We start from the raw sequence: 16831 nt of genomic DNA on the forward strand, positions 1-16831 counted from the left end.
TGTTGTAGGTAAAGTCATTTTCAGATTAAATACAACAATTTCCACATTAGAATCAGAATAGTTATAATTTTTCCAATCATAGGACATCCCATGAAATTCACAAAAATTATAACTTATTTTATTTTCCATTTGACAGTATTTACATGTTCCACAGATATTTGTAAAATGGCTGCAAATTCCTTGCTTTTTAGATACATATCGTATATCTGGCTTCACAATTATTTAACATCTCTTATATCTTTATCAACAAAACCAGCTTGTCTCAAACACATAGACCTTACTTTATATAAAACAATAAACATCCAAGTACAGTTACTCTTTTAGGACTTTTATGATGAACATTAAGAAAAAAATGACAATTCTGGATGACATTCTTCTTTGTCTTACAGAGGCAGAAGCATTCATGTAACATAGTTTGCTAAGATCTTTTGGGTAATTAGGGGGAAAAAAACTGATAAACTTGATTTCATTCCATTTCCAGGCAATAAGAAAGCGCTGTAAACATTTTAAATTTCCCCTTCACTTTCTTCCTCTAAATATATACGTAGTTGGATAATTTCATCCTGGGAGTAGAACCAGATACAAGAAAATCAAACGGTAATAAATGAAATATTTAATCACATTCCCTCTTCTAGAAGGTAAGAGAGAAAGCTACATTATACACTGGGGAAGGCTCCCAGGCTGACAACACGGATTACAGGCTCTTCTGACAGAATCAAATCTCCCATCTCTTTATTCACAGGACTTGGTAGAAATGCAGGGCAATCGTCAATTTTTACAATAAAAAACCTTATTTTAGAAACCCTAAACTTATCATTAGATTCTGAAGTTCTAATTTGCTAACTAGTTTGACCAAGTTTGTTAGTTTTAAACTGCACATGAGGAAGATAAATTTCTGCAAAGTTTAATTACACAATTATTTATCTTCTTTACGTCTCCAATTTCTACAAACGAAAAAGACAGGAGGAAAAAAAAAACCACACCACCTTTATTTATTGAATGAGCTAAAAGACAACACAGAGAATACTGGAAATGACGGCTGTCATGTTTCCCCGGTCTGTGCCTCCTTCCTCCCACGCCCCACCGCCTCCCGCAAGCACAGTGCTGGGCAGGAACCCGGTGCTCCTTCTCTCCACGACTTGCATATCCACGGGGATTCACACGAGGGCCACCCACTGCCGGACCCAACTCTATCTGCTTGCGCTAATCTTGTCAAGTTCAATTCCAAGCACATTTGCCCAGTAAATTAAGAGTACTCTATTTCAAATGTACAAAAATACATTGCTTTGGAGAGCTGGAAAAGGTTTAATACATACAACACTTATTTACAAGCTGTGACTTTCACACCTGTAAAAACAAAACACTTATTTTTGTCCTTGATTTTTGGTGCAACTTAAACATTACATCAGTTAGTCTGTATTTTTAAAAATAATAAATCAACCATATGTACAATTAAATTTACAACCGAAAGCAAATAATCCATGGGAACAGTGTGACTGCAACTCAGTAGACCAGTGGAGGCCATTCCAGGACTTGAGTCCTTCCCTACGACCAGACCAAAAATACATGAGGACCTCTCTCATCCTCACGGTGGAACATCTTAATTTCTAAGACTTAGGATGCAAAAGAAAAATAATGATTATACAGCTACAATTACATGTAAAGACTTTAAAGGGACAGAAAAACAACGTATTAACCCCCACATATATAATGATCATTAAATTAAATATATTTAACTCCCAGTGCATATGATATTCTATCAACATTATGGGGGACCACAGGGTTCCAGAAACATTTATCCCTAAACCACCTCACCGCTGAGGCACTCCTTACAGCCGGGTTTCAGCTTTCCTCAGTACCTTTCACGTGGCTCCGGCTGATGGGCCTCCAGGTCCCCCAGCTCCGGCATCCCAAGGCACAGAAGGGGTTATGATCCCTCCCTCCCCCCACCCACCTCCCCTAGAAGGGTGTTATTCTAGAAAAGCACAACGAGAGGATCTGCAGTAAACGGCTGTTTTACCCCTTAGGGGACACAAATCCACCCCGATCAGGAAACTGGGCAGCTGTGTGACCAGAAAGGCACACACGTCACTAAGACTGTGAGGCCTGCTGAGTGTCTACCTGAAAGACGGCCTTCCACGAAAAGCCAGCAGACGGAGGCTGTTCCGTGGGGACGGCGTGGGTGGAAACTTTCATGAGCAGCGTGTGAGGTAGGGGAGGGAGGCCGGGGCTCTGAGTAAGCGGCGTGGGACAGGGTGAGAAAAGCAGGAATCTGAGATCACAGGCGGCATGAAAACAACAACAGAACTCAGCTGGCCAGCTGTGTGATGACACTCTCTGATGTCCCCACGGCCAGGCAGGACCACTGAAAGTCTGGTTGGAGCCAGAACGGAGAAGAGTCCAGTCACAGTCCCATAAAGTGCACTCCTAGCTGGGAAGTGGCGTGTGTTCACCCTGGCGTTGTCATGTTACACTGACTTCCAGGACGTGGTCGTCTTGGCTGGGGATGACCAGCACTTGCGTGCCCGAGCTGGAGTTGAAGACCTGGCCAGCCGGCAGTGCCTGCAGCCGGGGCATGGGTAGGCCTTTGTGCTCGCTGCTGCAGGCCGAATGCACGCTGCCCCTGCTCTTGAGGCTGCTGCTGTCCGGCTGGTCGTCCCCGTGCTTGTCTACCGACAGGCTGTCGTTTTCTATCCAGCTGTCTGCAAAACACACAGGAAGTTAGACCCAAGCTGCGCCAACACTCACCTGGGGACGGGCAAAGCCACACGGAGCCAGGCTGAACGTGCAGAATGCCACCCGAGGCTGCCCCTTTACACAGCACTCTGCGCACAGAGGCTTGGCGTTCAGAGCAGGTGCCTGAGATTCTAACAGCAGATGGGGCTCTGGTACCAGTTTCTACTGGCACTGAACACATGCTGCTAGTTCTCAAACCCGCTCAGTCCTAAGTTTATCACCTCTCGCACAGAGTGACCACCTGCTCAAATACTGAAGGTAAACTTTTTCTTAAGAAGTCCTTACCAGCGTCCAGTTGGGAGGAGTGTGCAGAATGATGGGGGAGGTACTTGAACAGCCTGACATCGGGCAGGGGGAGATAGCCCGCGAAGAGCGGCATCACTTCCATGTGGACCCTGTGAGTGGCCCGAGCAGCCACTGGCATGGAGATGACACCGCAGCTTTTCCCACACACTGCCCAATTGCTACTGTTGTCGACAACTGAAACGAGAGGAAGCGCTGTGTCATCCAGGACGGGCCTTCCAGTACTCAGGCGAGAGTCACGGCCATCGTTACCCAATCCTCTCACCCGACACTGACAAAACACTGCGGACACAGAGCCCAGTGCCTTGTAGCTGCGCCTGAAGATAAAGCCATGCACTTTCACGGTGACAACCCCTATTTCATTGAGTCCAATTTCAATTAGTTCTGGATTAGAATGAATTACGCTGGACGTGTACAGAAAACTGCATTTTTCCTGCGAGGTTAATAAATGAATGATTTAATTTTGTTTTCAAATTTTTGTGTCATCTTCCAAAGTATGGTTACTTTGGCAGTTAAATGAGTTCTGTCTGGTAAGTGGCAGTCTCCAAGACCACTGGGTCTGAAGCCAACTCTGCCACTCAGAAGAGCATCTCAAGGCCTCCAGGCTCAATGACCTCTGTATAGTGGTGAGAACACCACCAGCCTCACAGAGCTGCTTTTTAAGGATGGAAAGAGAATACGTATGAGGGAACGCATAATGGAAAAAGTTCACGCAAAAATGGAATCCAAAGATGAAAACAGAAAATATAAGCTTTATTTCTCAACATAAGCCCCACCAAGGTCAAGACATGTTTGTAAGCAATGATGCCATTGTTTACAATGCCATTTAGTCCGTCCCTGAAGAACTGGGAGGCCTGAGAATTTAGCCATGTCAAGGTAGTCTTTTTCTACATTATTAGCTGAATAAAAATGGGTGCCTTTTAAAGACTTTTTAAGATCAGGAAACAAAAATAAGTCAGAAGGAGCCGCATCAGGTCCACAAGGTGGATGCCTCATGATTTCCCATAGAAACCCTCACGAAGTTGGGCTTGTTAGAGGAATGAGCAGGAGCTTTGTCGTGGTGGAGGACTCTCTGGTGAAGCTTCCCCACGGGTTTTCTACCAAAGCTCTTGCTGTCTTCCTCAAAACACTCTCATAATACACAGATGCTGTTGTCCTTTGACCCTCCAGAAAGTCAACAAGCAAAATGCCTTGAGTATCCCAAAAACCTGTTGCTGTGGCCTCTGTCTTGACCAGTCTGCTTCTGCTTTGGTGGGGCCACCCCCCACCTCTTGGTAGCCATTGCCGTGTCTGCTTTGTCTTCAGGATGGTACTGGGAAGGCCACACTGCATTTCCTGTTAGTTCTTTGAGTAAATGCTTCAGGATCTTGATCCGGTGTGTTTGAAGTTTCCATGGGAAGCTCTGCTCTGGCCGGCCGCGGACCTGGGTACTAGGGTTTTGGCACCCACTGAGTGGAACGCTTGCTCACCCTTCGGTCATATTGCATAAGCTGAACCAGTTGAGATGTCTGCGGTGTTGGCTGTCATTTCTGCTGTCAGTTCCCTCCAATTAGGGCATGAATAAGATGAATTTTTTCCTTGAAAACGGATGTGGATGGTCTGCTTGCTGTGGCCTTAATCTTCGGCATCATCTCATCCCTTCTTAAAACAAGACATCATTTGCAAACTACTAATTCTTTGGGGCACTGTCCAAAGAATTTCATAAACTCTTCATAAAGCATCAATGATTTCACCATTCTTCCACCCAAGTTTCACCATAAATTTGATATTGGTTGTTTTGTTGTTGTTGTTGAGGCAGAGTTTCGCTCTTGTTGCCCAGGCTGGAGTGCAATGGCGCAATTTTGGCTCACTGCAACCTCTGCCTCCTGGGTTCACGCGATTCTCCTGCCTCAGCCTCCCAAGTAGCTGGGATTATAGGTGCCTGCCACCAGGCCCAGCTAATTTTTTGTATTTTTAATAGAGGCGGGGTTTCGCCATATTAGCCAGGCTGATCTCAAACTCCTGACGTCAGGCGATCCGCCTGCCTCGGCCGCCCAAAGTGCTGGGATTACAGGCGTGAGCCACCGTGCCCGGCCAATGTTGGTTCTTGATTTAATTTTAGCAGAATTCATGTTGCTCTGATAGGGGCTCTTTTAAAACTGATGTCTTATCCTTCTTAGTGCCTCAAACTAGATCCTGCTCAGTGAGCAGGAGCTTATTTTGGTGCAAAAAGTGTTGAAATCCATGCATAGTTTTTTCATAATGTATCTTCCATGATTTTTTTGAAGACCCCTTGTATGTAAAGCACTTAGTGCCACTCCTGGGACATGGTAGTGTCTTAATATATGGCAGGTGTTATTATTAACATTATTAAAACACAACCTTCATGTAATTCAATGCAATTCAAACACTTAAGCGATCATTCACTGGGACCAGCCCTGGAGATATGAAAGTGAGCACGACAGGATCCTTGCCATCCAGTAGCAGTCGATGTGGTAAAGAGGTTGCAGCTTCCCATCATGAGGATACCGAGCGACCGCCCAGGGGGAGTGAGTGACCAGAAGGCCACAAGCAGCAGAGAAGGGCTCAGGGAGGTGGACATCCTGTAGGTGGGGATGGGGGACCTTTGAGGACAGGAGCTACTATAGGACACGCAGAGGCCCTAGGAGTGTCAGGAGGAAGGCAATGGAGTGACGGTTCTCAGAGTGTGGCTCTCAGGGCACCCGCAAGCTCATAGCTTTCACGCTGCTGCATTTCCACGCTGCTGACCTCGGCGCTGCTGGGGCATGAACTCAGGGGCCTGACTGCGCAGTCATGTCACTCATGTTCTTCACTACCATGAACTCACAGCAAAACACACACAAAAAAATGCCACGCTTCACAAAGCAGTCAAAAGTGCTCATTTTATTAAATTCAGCTCCTGAGTACACTTTTTTTAACTGTGAAATGTTTATAGACTCACAAGAAGTTGTAAAAGTAGTAGAGGGGTCACATACCTTCATCACCAGCTTCACCCAACTGTGCCATCTCATGTAACACAGGAAGCTGACACTGGTACCATACAGTGACCCAGGCTGTAGACCCCACTGGATTTCACTACAGAGTGAACCAGGCTGCAGACCTCACTGGATTTCAATACAGAGTGAACCAGGCTGCAGACCTCACTGGATTTCACTAGAGTGAACCAGGCTGCAGACCTCACTGGATTTCAGTACAGAGTGAACCAGGCTGCAGACCCCACTGGATTTCAATACAGAGTGAACCAGGCTGCAGACCTCACTGGATTTCAGTACAGAGTGAACCAGGCTGCAGACCTCACTGGATTTCAGTACAGAGTGAACCAGGCTGCAGACCCGACTGGATTTCAGCAGCTTTCGCAGGCATTCTTTGGGTCTAATTCTATGGCGTTTGTCACGTGTAGATTCGTGTAACCACAGCAGCCCTGGCCCAGAACTCTCCATTACCACAGAGGACAGCCTCCTGCTGCCTCCTGCTGCTCCATGAAACACTGACCCGCTCTCCTTCTGAGGTTGGCATTTTGAGGATGCCATTTAGAAATGGAATCACACAGTACACCTCCTCATAGGATTGGCGTTTTTCTCTTAGTATAATGCCCTTGAGATCCAATCACGGCACTGCGTGTGTCAACAGTCCCTTCTGTCTCACTGCTGAGGAGGAATCAGATGTGCCAGTTTGTTTAACCGCTCTCGAGCTGAAGATGTTTGAGCTATTTCCATTCTTGAGCGCTTGTGTTCTTGACATTCTCTGGGTCTCTGCTGCAGAATGACAGCTGGCTCAGGGAAAGCAAATGGGGAGCGCTCGGTGCTGTGAGCTGAAATAGCTGCTGTTTTCACAGAACGCCCTTTTCACTTGCAAGAGTGCTGGGGAAGCTAGTTATTCAGTGTTGGGTATTTGGTAGACGTTTGATTAAAAATGAATGATGTAAGCCTGTCACTTCAAAGAAAACAACACGAGTATTTGCTGCCAATGATGCCATCTGAGACTTTAAGCAAAAATCAGAATTTTGGAAAACTTACACTTGCCGCTGTGAGCTTGAAAGAGTCCTGATGCTCCAAGCCCTCACTGAGATCACAAATGCAGATTTTAAAAAAATATCGTCAAACAAAAGGTGCCCACATTTGGAAGATCTGCACAACTCGGGAAACCACGTTTCCCACATGACTAATGGCACAGGGTGTAACGCTATGATGCCTGGGTAAAAGAGCCATTCAAAATGCAAGATAGGCCGAGTGCAGTGCCTCACGCCTGTAATCCCAACACTCTGGGAGGCCAAGGCGGGAGGACCGCTTGAGCTCATGGGTTCGAGACCACCTACCTTCATACATAAGCTTTGTCGAAAAATGCTCATCAGATTCAGTCAGTGCTTCATCTTTATCCACCTCCAAGAGGTCTGAGAGCCTCGTGATCAAAACCTCCAGGGAGCAGAGGGAGCCTGTTCTGCAATACTCCATTCCCGAAGGGGGTAAGATCTCAGCCTTCACGTTGTATAATGTCTGGGCAGGAAAGGGGGAGAATAGAAAGGAAATGTACCTAAGTGGTCTCAAGAAATGCAACTAGAGGAAAACGCGGAGCTGCCCACAGACCCTGGAGAGCTGAGGAAAGACACCTATCTGCTCGGCTGGCCTTAGAGCAACTGTCGCCACTCACTCTAATTCCCACTGGAGATGCAATGTTTTCGGAAGTCCTACACTCTGAACCTTAACATCCTTCTTTAAATTATGAACATTTTCAACCACAGGAAGAAAGGATAGCACAGTGACCCTCCAGCCGCCTATCACCCAGATCCTGAGATCTCAGCATGTTGCTGCCTCAGCATCATCTATCAAGCCATATACATTTCTGTATTTGCCTGAGGTAATTTAAAGCGAATTTCAGGCCAGACATGGTGGCTCACGCCTGTAATCCCAGCACTTTGGGAGGCCGAGGTGGGCAGATCACTTGAGGCCAGGAGTTCGAGACCAGCCTGGCCAACGTGGTGAAACCCCGTCTCTACTAAAAATACAAAAATTAGCCGGGTACAGTGGCAGGTGCCTGTAATTCCAGCTACTTGGATTACTTAGCAGGAGACTCCTTTGAACCCAGGCGGCAAAGGATGAGATCGCACCACTGCACTGTAGCCTGGGTGACAGAGCAAGACTCTTGTCTAAAAAAATAAAAAAAAATAAAAAAGTAAAGCAAATTTCAGACAACCTGTTATTTTGCCCCATCTGCTTCAGTATGCATTACTAACCACTAAGGCCCTTTTCTTACCAAAACACAATGCTATTATTACAACTAGCAAAAGCAACAGGAATTCCTTGGTATAACCCAATTCAGTCCATAATCTACTTTGTCCGTGTTTTCTTTCCATAATCAACCTATTCTCAGTGGCTATTCAAACATGCTTAACATTCTACCACCACCCATGACAAACGATCAAAACCCGTCTGCCACTGCAAAGATGAAAAAGGGCTCACGCACTACAACCTGGCAGTTCCACTTCCGAGGGGAAGCGTTGTGTGTGCGCGCGAGCGTGTGTGTAATACAGTATAACTTGACTTAAAAGTGTTCTATTGGCATTGTAAAATGTTCAAAGAAGAGATTTCAGTATATTAAGAAGTGTTTGTCTGGAGTCTGAGGCCAAGATGAAGCTGTTTGATGGGAGTTCACAGCCTAAACAGCAGTCCCAAGAGCGGCCTTTCTAGGTGATCTCCTACCAAATCCCCAATTACCTCTGTTCAGACATGGGACAAACTCCCACCAGTCTCAAGAGGGGCCATGCTGGGACTTCCTGGGGCTCTCAAGCCACAGGGCAGAAAAGATCCCAAATACACAGATACAAAAGTGCCAGCCGTGGGCCCGGGTGCCCGTAGGTCCTGGGAACTGAAGCAGTGGAACGCTGTGCTAGAGGCCCACTGAAATACCTCCTCCTCAGAAGCTTCTGGCTGGAGCACAGTCTGAATGTTTCTGAATCCAGCAAAGAATGCAGATTTGCCTCAGGGCTTGAAGGACACTCAGAGTTGCAGTAGGACAAAGGGGGGTGTGCTGAACCTGCGTGTGCCTGAACGCTGCTCTCGGCTGCATCTGGGAAGGAGAGTGGCTGGGGGAAAGCACAGCCCAAGGCGAGCAGCAGGGGCCTCACCTGGCAGCACCTGAAGCTCAGGCACCGGGACCAGAACCGCGGAGCCTCTTCAGAGAGACACGCGAGCACTGACGGCCAGCTGGAATCTGACAAGGGGGCCAGGGCCACCCTGCAGGGAGGAAAGCATCGTCATGACAGATGGGATAGGGACACCTGATGGGTCATTTGAAAAGAACAAATTTGGACCCTACCTCTCACCATATGCAAAAATTAAGTCAAAGTAGATCACAGACCTAAACGTAAGTGCTCAAATTACGAACATCTTGGAAGAAAATGCAGGAGAAAATCTTTTTGACCAAAGGCAATGATTTTCTAGGTCCAAAGCAAAAAACTCAAGCAATAAAAGAGAGAGTTGAATTGGATTTCATCAAAATTTAAAACTTTTGTGCTTCAAAAGACAACAAATGGAAGAAAATATTTGCAAATCATATATAAGGACCTGGTACCTAGGATATATAAAGAACTTACAATTCAATAATAAAAAACAAATAACCCTATTTAAACATGGGGAAAGGATCCGAACAGACATCCTTCCAAAGAAGGCAGAAAAATGGGCCATACGCCCACGAGCAGCAGCACAACATCACCAGCCACTGGGGAAACGCCCACCAACTGGGACAGCCACAACCAAACACAGTGAGACAAGTGCTGGCAGGACACACAGAAGCTGGGACTCTCTGGTCCCAGCTGGAATCCACTATGTTGCTGGTGGGAATGTAGAGCCCTCTAGAAAAAGTTGGCAGTTGCTCAAAAAGCTAACCACAGAGTTACCCTAAGACCCAGAAATTCCACTCAGGTCTTTACCAGGAGAATTGAATAGATATGGCAACATAAAAACCCGTACTTTGGGCCGGGCACAGTGGCTCATGCTTGTAATCCCAGCACTTTGGGAGGCCAAGTGGGGTGGATCACGAGGTCAGGAGTTCAAGACCAGCCTGGTCAAGATGGTGAAACCCCGTCTCTACTAAAAATACAAAAAATTAGCCAGGCGTGGTGGCACGTGCCTGTTATCCCGGCTACTCTGGAGGCTGAGGCAGATAATTGCTTAAACCTAGAGGGGCGGAGGTTGCAGTGAGCCAAGATCGTGCCACTGCACTCCAGCCTGGGCAACAGAGCGAGACTCCATCTCAAAAAAACAAAAAAACAAAACAAAAAAAAACCCGTACTTTGGCCAGGCACAGTGGCTCACACCTGTAATCCCAGCACTTTGGGAGGCCAAGGCAGGCGGATCACCCGAGGTCGAGAGTTTGAGACCAGCCTGATCAACATGGAGAAACCCCGTCTCTACAAAAAATTAGCCGGGCATGGTGGTGCATGCCTGTAATCCCAGCTACTCGGGAGGCTGAGGCAGGAGAATCGCTTGAATCTGGGAGGCAGAGGTAGTGGTGAGCCGAGATCGTGCCATTGCACTCCAGCCTGGGCAACAAGTGTGAAATTCTGTCTCAAAAAAAATAACAAATAAATAAAATAAAATAAAAATAATTAGCCAGGTGTGGTGACACGTGCCTGTGGTCCCAGCTACTTGGCAGGCTGAGGTGGGAAGATCATGAGCCCAGAAGGTCCAGGCTGCAGTGAGCTATGATTGTGCCACTGCACTCCAGCCTGGGCGACAGAGTGAGGCCTTGTCTCATAAATAAATAATTTGTTTATATATAAATTATTATAATATATACTATTATTTGATTTAATTAAATTATTTTAATAATTTCTGATTTTATTTATTCATTTAAATTTATTAAATAAGGAGAGTTATATAAAACATGAAGGTCAAAACAATTTGTCTTGGAATGGAAGAAGATAGAAAAAAATTGCTAATATCAAAACTATAAAGACAAACACTTCAAACAAACATTGTCTGACAATTTCAAGTAGTAAAGAGAAGTATCACAAAATTGTAAAACATTAAGTCAAATAATCTCCCTAAAGGAACACAGCACACACCTGTATCTACTCACCTAGCTCAAGGCTACTCTTCATTCCACACTCAAACTGGCTTCTACCAAATGATGCACAAGTTCTAAGAAAATCTTCACAATATTCAGCTAGCAGTTTTCAGCTTTTCTTTGAAAAACTAGAGATATGCCTTAGAAAGCAATGCCCCTGAAGATGAAATGACTCCGAGAAATATTTCCAGGGAGTTACTAAGTCAACATGAGAAACGGAAAAAGATAGAAGAAAAAAGGAATCTTTGGGCTTTCCAAATGACAAACACTCCTCTTAGAGATGCCCCCAGGAGTGTGCGCATCTCAGATGTGTCACTTGAGAAGGACCTGGGGTTCTAAAATAAAGACAGTCAATGATTCAACTACCCCAACAACTGTTTTTCTCCAGCTGCTCCTTCATTATGTTGTCAGAAGCTGTCTATTCAGTTCTTCAGATTACAAAGAACATAATGCCATCTTTCGTTTTTCCACCCCACCCTCCCAAAATAATACACCACTTACAAAAAAATTTTCCATTTTAAATTCATAAGTATACGGCTTTAAGGAGATAGACAGCTGTTCCTCAGAAGCTGGGGAAAATCCAACAGAGAACCGGCAATGCAGAGATGGGGGAGGCTCTTCTGTCCACTTGAGTTCCCAGACGAAGAACACCGACTGCTTGCTGTAGATGGGCTGGAAAGAGAGTCGGGGATCACTGTTCACACAGCACCATAACCGCAAAGAGGACACAGACACTGCAGCGAAACACGCCATGCGAAGGGTGCTGAGCAGACACCATGAGCAGGCCCCTGCCTCACAGCACGCCTGTGCATGCTGCTTTAGGCCCCATAGCACCTGTCCCTGCCCTGACTCCCTTTGCCTGGCCTTGTCCCAGCAGAAGATTGTACAAAATTGGTAAATCTTTAACTTTTTATGATTCCATAAGTTTTATATCATATGAGATCATTAAAAAGTAGCTTAATTTTTTCTTTTTGAAATGGAGTCTCGCTTTGTCGCCCAGGCTGGAGTGCAGTGATAGGATCTTGGCTCACTGCAACCTCAGCCTCCTGGGTTCAAGTGATTCTTCTGCGTCAGCCTCCCAAGTAGCTGGGACTACGGACACACGCCACCATGCCCAGCTAATTTTTTGTATTTTAGCAGAGACGGGGTTTCACCGTGTTGCCTGGGCTGGTCTTGAATTCCTGAGCTCAGGCAATCCACCCGCTTCGGCCTCCCAAAGTGCTGGGATTACAGGTGTGAGCCACCGTGCCCCACTGATTTTTTTTTTCCCTTTTTTAGAGACAGGGTCTCACTCTGTCACCCAGGCTGGAGTGCCGTGGTGCGATCACAGCTTATTGCAGCCCAACCTCCCAGGTTCAAGAGATCTTCTCACCTCAGCTTCCTGGGTAGCTGGGAATACAGGTGTGTGCCACCATGCCTGACTAATTTTTGTCTTTGTAGAGATGGGGTTTGCCATGTTGCTCAGGCTGGTCTCAAACTCCTAAGCTCAAGTGATCCACCCACCTGGGCCTTCCAAAGTGTTGGGATCACAGGTGTGACCCACCATGCCCAAAGGATATTAATTTATAGCATATCCCATGCAGCTCCAAAACAGGGGAATATATCATCAATTAATTTAACAGTACATCTTGGCTAGAGGTGGTGGCTCACAGCTGTAATCCCAACACTTTAGGGGGCCAAGGTGGGTGGTTCACCTGAGGCCAGGAGTTCAAGACCAGCCTGACCAACATGGTGAAACCACATCTCTATTAAAAATACAAAAATTAGCTGGGCGTGTTGGCGGGCACCTGTAATCTCAGCTACTCGGGAGGCTGAGACAGGAGAATCGTTTGAACCCGGGAGGCAGAGGTTGCAGTGAGGCAAGATCACACGATTGCATTCCAGCCTGGGCGACAAGAGCGAAACTCCATCTCAAAAAAAGATAAATAAAAATTTAAAAAATAAGATAAAAAGTAAATCTTTACATCCAGCCAATTATTTTATATTTAAATTACTTTAGGAACCCGCACAACCTAATGTAGGGGCTGAACAATGCTATTACATGTAAAGTCCACACCTAAAAGCACAGTGACAAGCTCCAGTAATATCTGAAAGAGCTAAAGGATTAGTGGGGGAAAATCCTTTGAAAATGCTAAAGATTCAGACATCCATTAAAAAAGCCTTTGATCTCTATAAACACTCAGCATTTACTGCCTAAAAACACATGTGAAAGATAAACGGAAAAAGCAAGGTCAAGATTCATCCAGGCAGCGAGGCATAAACAGAAAAAGCAACGTCCAGATGCAGGCATGAGCATGGCTCTTTCACAAAGGCACCAACGTGTCGGGCACCATCGCTCTGGCACTGGCAGGCATCAGGCTCTGGGCAGAGTGGAGCAGTGCTCATGCAATCAACAGTGCGTTCAAACAGAAGCTTGGATCTGCACACGTCTACGCATAGAGTGGGACCAGTTTCAGATTTAATTCTTCTAAAAAGAAGAATTCATCCATCCAACCACCCACTGACTCAGCAGCAAGCCCCGATCCAGCCTCAGGGCAGCCGGAGGAGCTGCACAGGGGCCTTTACTCATCAGCAGTGCAGCTGTTCTATCTAAAGGCTCAGTTGCAACACATACTACGTCATTTCCGTACACTCTGGTTCTCTGTTGAGAAGTTTATGCTCAGGTCTACACAATGTTTACCTGCTGGGACTGCGTGTTCAGTGGTACTAGCTGCAGGTCGGTACTATCACCGGTATCTACAAGATAACTATCTGACAGCTGAAAGTCAAGTTCTGACAAATTCTGGACACAAACTTGAACATATTTCCTAAAGTGGAAAAACAAAAAGAATTATTTTGATATGTAAGAACTTTATTAAATATATCTTAGCTTTGTTAAGGAGACCCTCTCTGCCTGGTGAATCAAAAAAGCAACAAAGTAAAGTAAGCTAAGTTGTTGCATAAGTTTCCCTTCAGATTTCACACCGAAAAGTGCCAGAAAAAAATAAACCTTTTTGGCTGGGCGCGGTGGCTCACGCCTGTAATCCCAGCACTTTGGGAGGCCGAGGTGGGCAGATTATGAGGTCAGGAGATCAAGACCATCCTGGCCAACATGGTGAAACCCCATCTCTATTAAAAATATAAAAATTAGCCAGATGTGGTGGCACGTGTCTGTAATCTCAGCTACTCGGGAGGCTGAGGCACGAGAATCACTTGAACCCGGGAGGTGGAGGTTGCAGTGAGCTGAGATCGTGCCACTGCACTCCAGCCTGGTGACAGGGCGAGACTCCATCTAAAAAAAATAACAAATAAAAATAAACAAACAAACGTTTTTAAAGAGGTGATTTCTGTGAGGAAATGGAAGAAAGAATATAGTTTCTGACCAGCCTTATTAAGTGACCATGGCTGGTCACCCTCACTGGCCTTTGGGAAGCCATGCGGAGAGAGCAGCAGCCCTCCTCATTACAGGTGAAAACTCTCCATTGAGAGATGATAGGTGGGGCTTATATCCATTTCCATTACATGCAAAGCTTTGAAAATATTAATAATAGTTATCATTGGCTGTTGTCCCCCAGGCTGGGGTTGTCCCCCAGGCACGATCTCGGCTCACTGCAACCTCTGCTTCCTGGGTTCAAGTGATTCTCCTGCCTCAGCCTCCCGAGTACCTGGGATTACAGGCACCCACCACCATGCCCAGCTAATTTTTGTATTTTTAGTAGAGACGGGGTTTCACTATGTTGGTCAGGCTGGTCTTGAACTCCTGACCTCGTGATCCACCTGCCTCGGCCTCCCAAAGTGCTGGAATTACAGGCATGAGCCACCACGCTTGGCTGAAAAATAATTTTTTAATAAGGTTCTCTTAGAGATTATTGATGTTTTTAACCATTAATATCTACAGTGCCCTTTGCTGTGATTTGAAGGGGAAAAAAGCTGCTAGTATAATGTTCCATTCTAAACATGGTTCTGACATTTTTGTTTCCAAATTATCCACACGTCATCAATGGATAAAAAGTTGTGGTGAGAGGCCAGGCTAGCATCCCGAGCCCACTGATCAACGCTAGCACTGTCACTAAGGTAGGACACCTGGACACCGTGGGCCTCCCGGTGCAGTCAACAGGAAGCACACAGCCCCGCCTGCCTCAAAGCAGAACTGGAGTCTACTCAAGCCTTTAGGCCGGATATTTTCCACTGGGCACGTCCGCCCCACCCAGAGGATACTGGGCAGTGTCTACAGACATCTGTGGCTGCCACACCTGCAGGTGGGGAGTGCTACTGGCATCTCGTGGGAGAGCCTGGGGTGCTGCTCAACACCCTACAGCACACAGGACAGCCCCTACAACAGAGTTATCTAGCCCAAAATGTCACTAATGCTGAGCTTAAAAGCTCCTGTTCTAGAGGTTGCAGGCAATTGACAAGAAATACAGGGACAGGGGAACTAGTTAACAAATCCAGCCAAATCCAGAAAGGCGGGCCTCCAGAGGAAACCTGGCCTGCATGTGAACAAGTCGATGGCTTGAAAACAGGGAAGAAAGGATGAACAGAGATCTGGTGGTCTGATGGAGATTTTGGACCCCAAGTCACACAAACCAACCATAAAAGGTCATTTTCAGACAGTTGGGAAAACCTGAATATGAACTGGGTGTCACAGGATACCAGGGAATTGTGGATTTTAAGAGACGAACAATGGCCTTGTGGTCACATAAGAAGACATCCTTGGTCATCATGAAGGCCAGCTTTGAACATTAGGAACCTCCACTTAGAAGAGTCCGGGGAAAGAAGCCAGGGCCCACGCGCCACGCCTCCGTTACCGTGTTCCTGAGGACAGCAGGGCGTGCGTGGTCCTGAAGGGTACGCTGAAGGTCAGTGCGATGACTGTGGAGTAGATGGACCATGGGCAGTCAATCGACACCTGAGGAGGAAGCACAAAGACACTCTCAGACCACTCGCCCGACGGACAGCACAGCCACCACCACTGCTGCCCAGACACACCTGCAGTGCCTGCCCACGCCCTAGACATTTTATTATGGCTTCAACCACTCATTATCCAGGAAGCAAAGCCTTACCCAACACATACACAAACCAACGGGAAACAGGAAGCTATGTATACAGACAAGAGAAACGAACGCAGAACTGGCAAGATGTGCACACATCACCAGTCATCTCAACGGCGGAAGAGCACAGCCGTCCCCTAAGCAGCAGACCCACCTGCTGCTCCCATACACGCAGGGCCGCGGAGCCATGCATGTTGCGATGTGCACAGGGTTTTGACAAAGTGCTTTCAGTCATATATTTCCAGATGACATTAGCCAATCAGTAACTACTCCACATTTAATGAATTACTAAGCATTTAATCCATGTGAGGCTGAATATGTAACTGAAAACCAAATCAGTTTAGGGGCACAGTGAGGACAAAGCTATTACATCCCTAAAGGGCAGGAATGAAGCAAGTCTCAAGCCTTATTCCCCACAGGGAAGAGGTGAATACCCCAGCATACAGCGCGCGTGCCGCCAGCGCCAGGAAAGAGGTGAATACCCCAGCACACAGCGCGCGTGCCACCAGCGCCAGGAAAGAGGTGAATACCCCAGCACACAGCACGCGTGCCGCCAGCGCCAGGGAAAAGCAGGATAACATGGCACACAGCACAGGTGCCACCAGCGCCAGGGAAGAGTGGGATAACGTGGCACACAACACAGGTGCTGCCAGTGCCAGGGAAGAGAGGATAACACGGCACACAGCACAAGTGCCACC

General features: G+C 46.6%; 1 protein-coding gene across 4 annotated transcripts in view; it reads right to left on the reverse strand.

The window, feature by feature from the left end:
- Window positions 1–38: 38 nt before the first annotated feature.
- The window catches only part of TRAPPC10 (trafficking protein particle complex subunit 10), a 91029-nt gene continuing 74236 nt past the window's right edge, over window positions 39–16831 (reverse strand). For 3 of the 4 annotated variants that reach the window (XM_032175200.2, XM_032175201.2, XM_032175202.2), the window contains 6 exons: window positions 15891–15991; window positions 13784–13910; window positions 11605–11775; window positions 7355–7532; window positions 3022–3216; window positions 39–2702 (listed from right to left, as the gene is read on the reverse strand). In XM_032175200.2, coding sequence (XP_032031091.1) covers window positions 2464–2702; window positions 3022–3216; window positions 7355–7532; window positions 11605–11775; window positions 13784–13910; window positions 15891–15991 — 1011 coding nt within the window. In that variant the 3' untranslated portion in view covers window positions 39–2463. Of the gene's footprint in view, window positions 2703–3021; window positions 3217–5539; window positions 6809–7354; window positions 7533–11604; window positions 11776–13783; window positions 13911–15890; window positions 15992–16831 lie in introns of those variants that run through there. The other variant, XM_058427994.1, reaches the window with a different exon arrangement.

This window comes from Hylobates moloch, unplaced genomic scaffold (genome assembly GCF_009828535.3).
Source record: "Hylobates moloch isolate HMO894 unplaced genomic scaffold, HMol_V3 SCAFFOLD_14, whole genome shotgun sequence".
Taxonomy (NCBI): Eukaryota; Metazoa; Chordata; class Mammalia; order Primates; family Hylobatidae; genus Hylobates; species Hylobates moloch.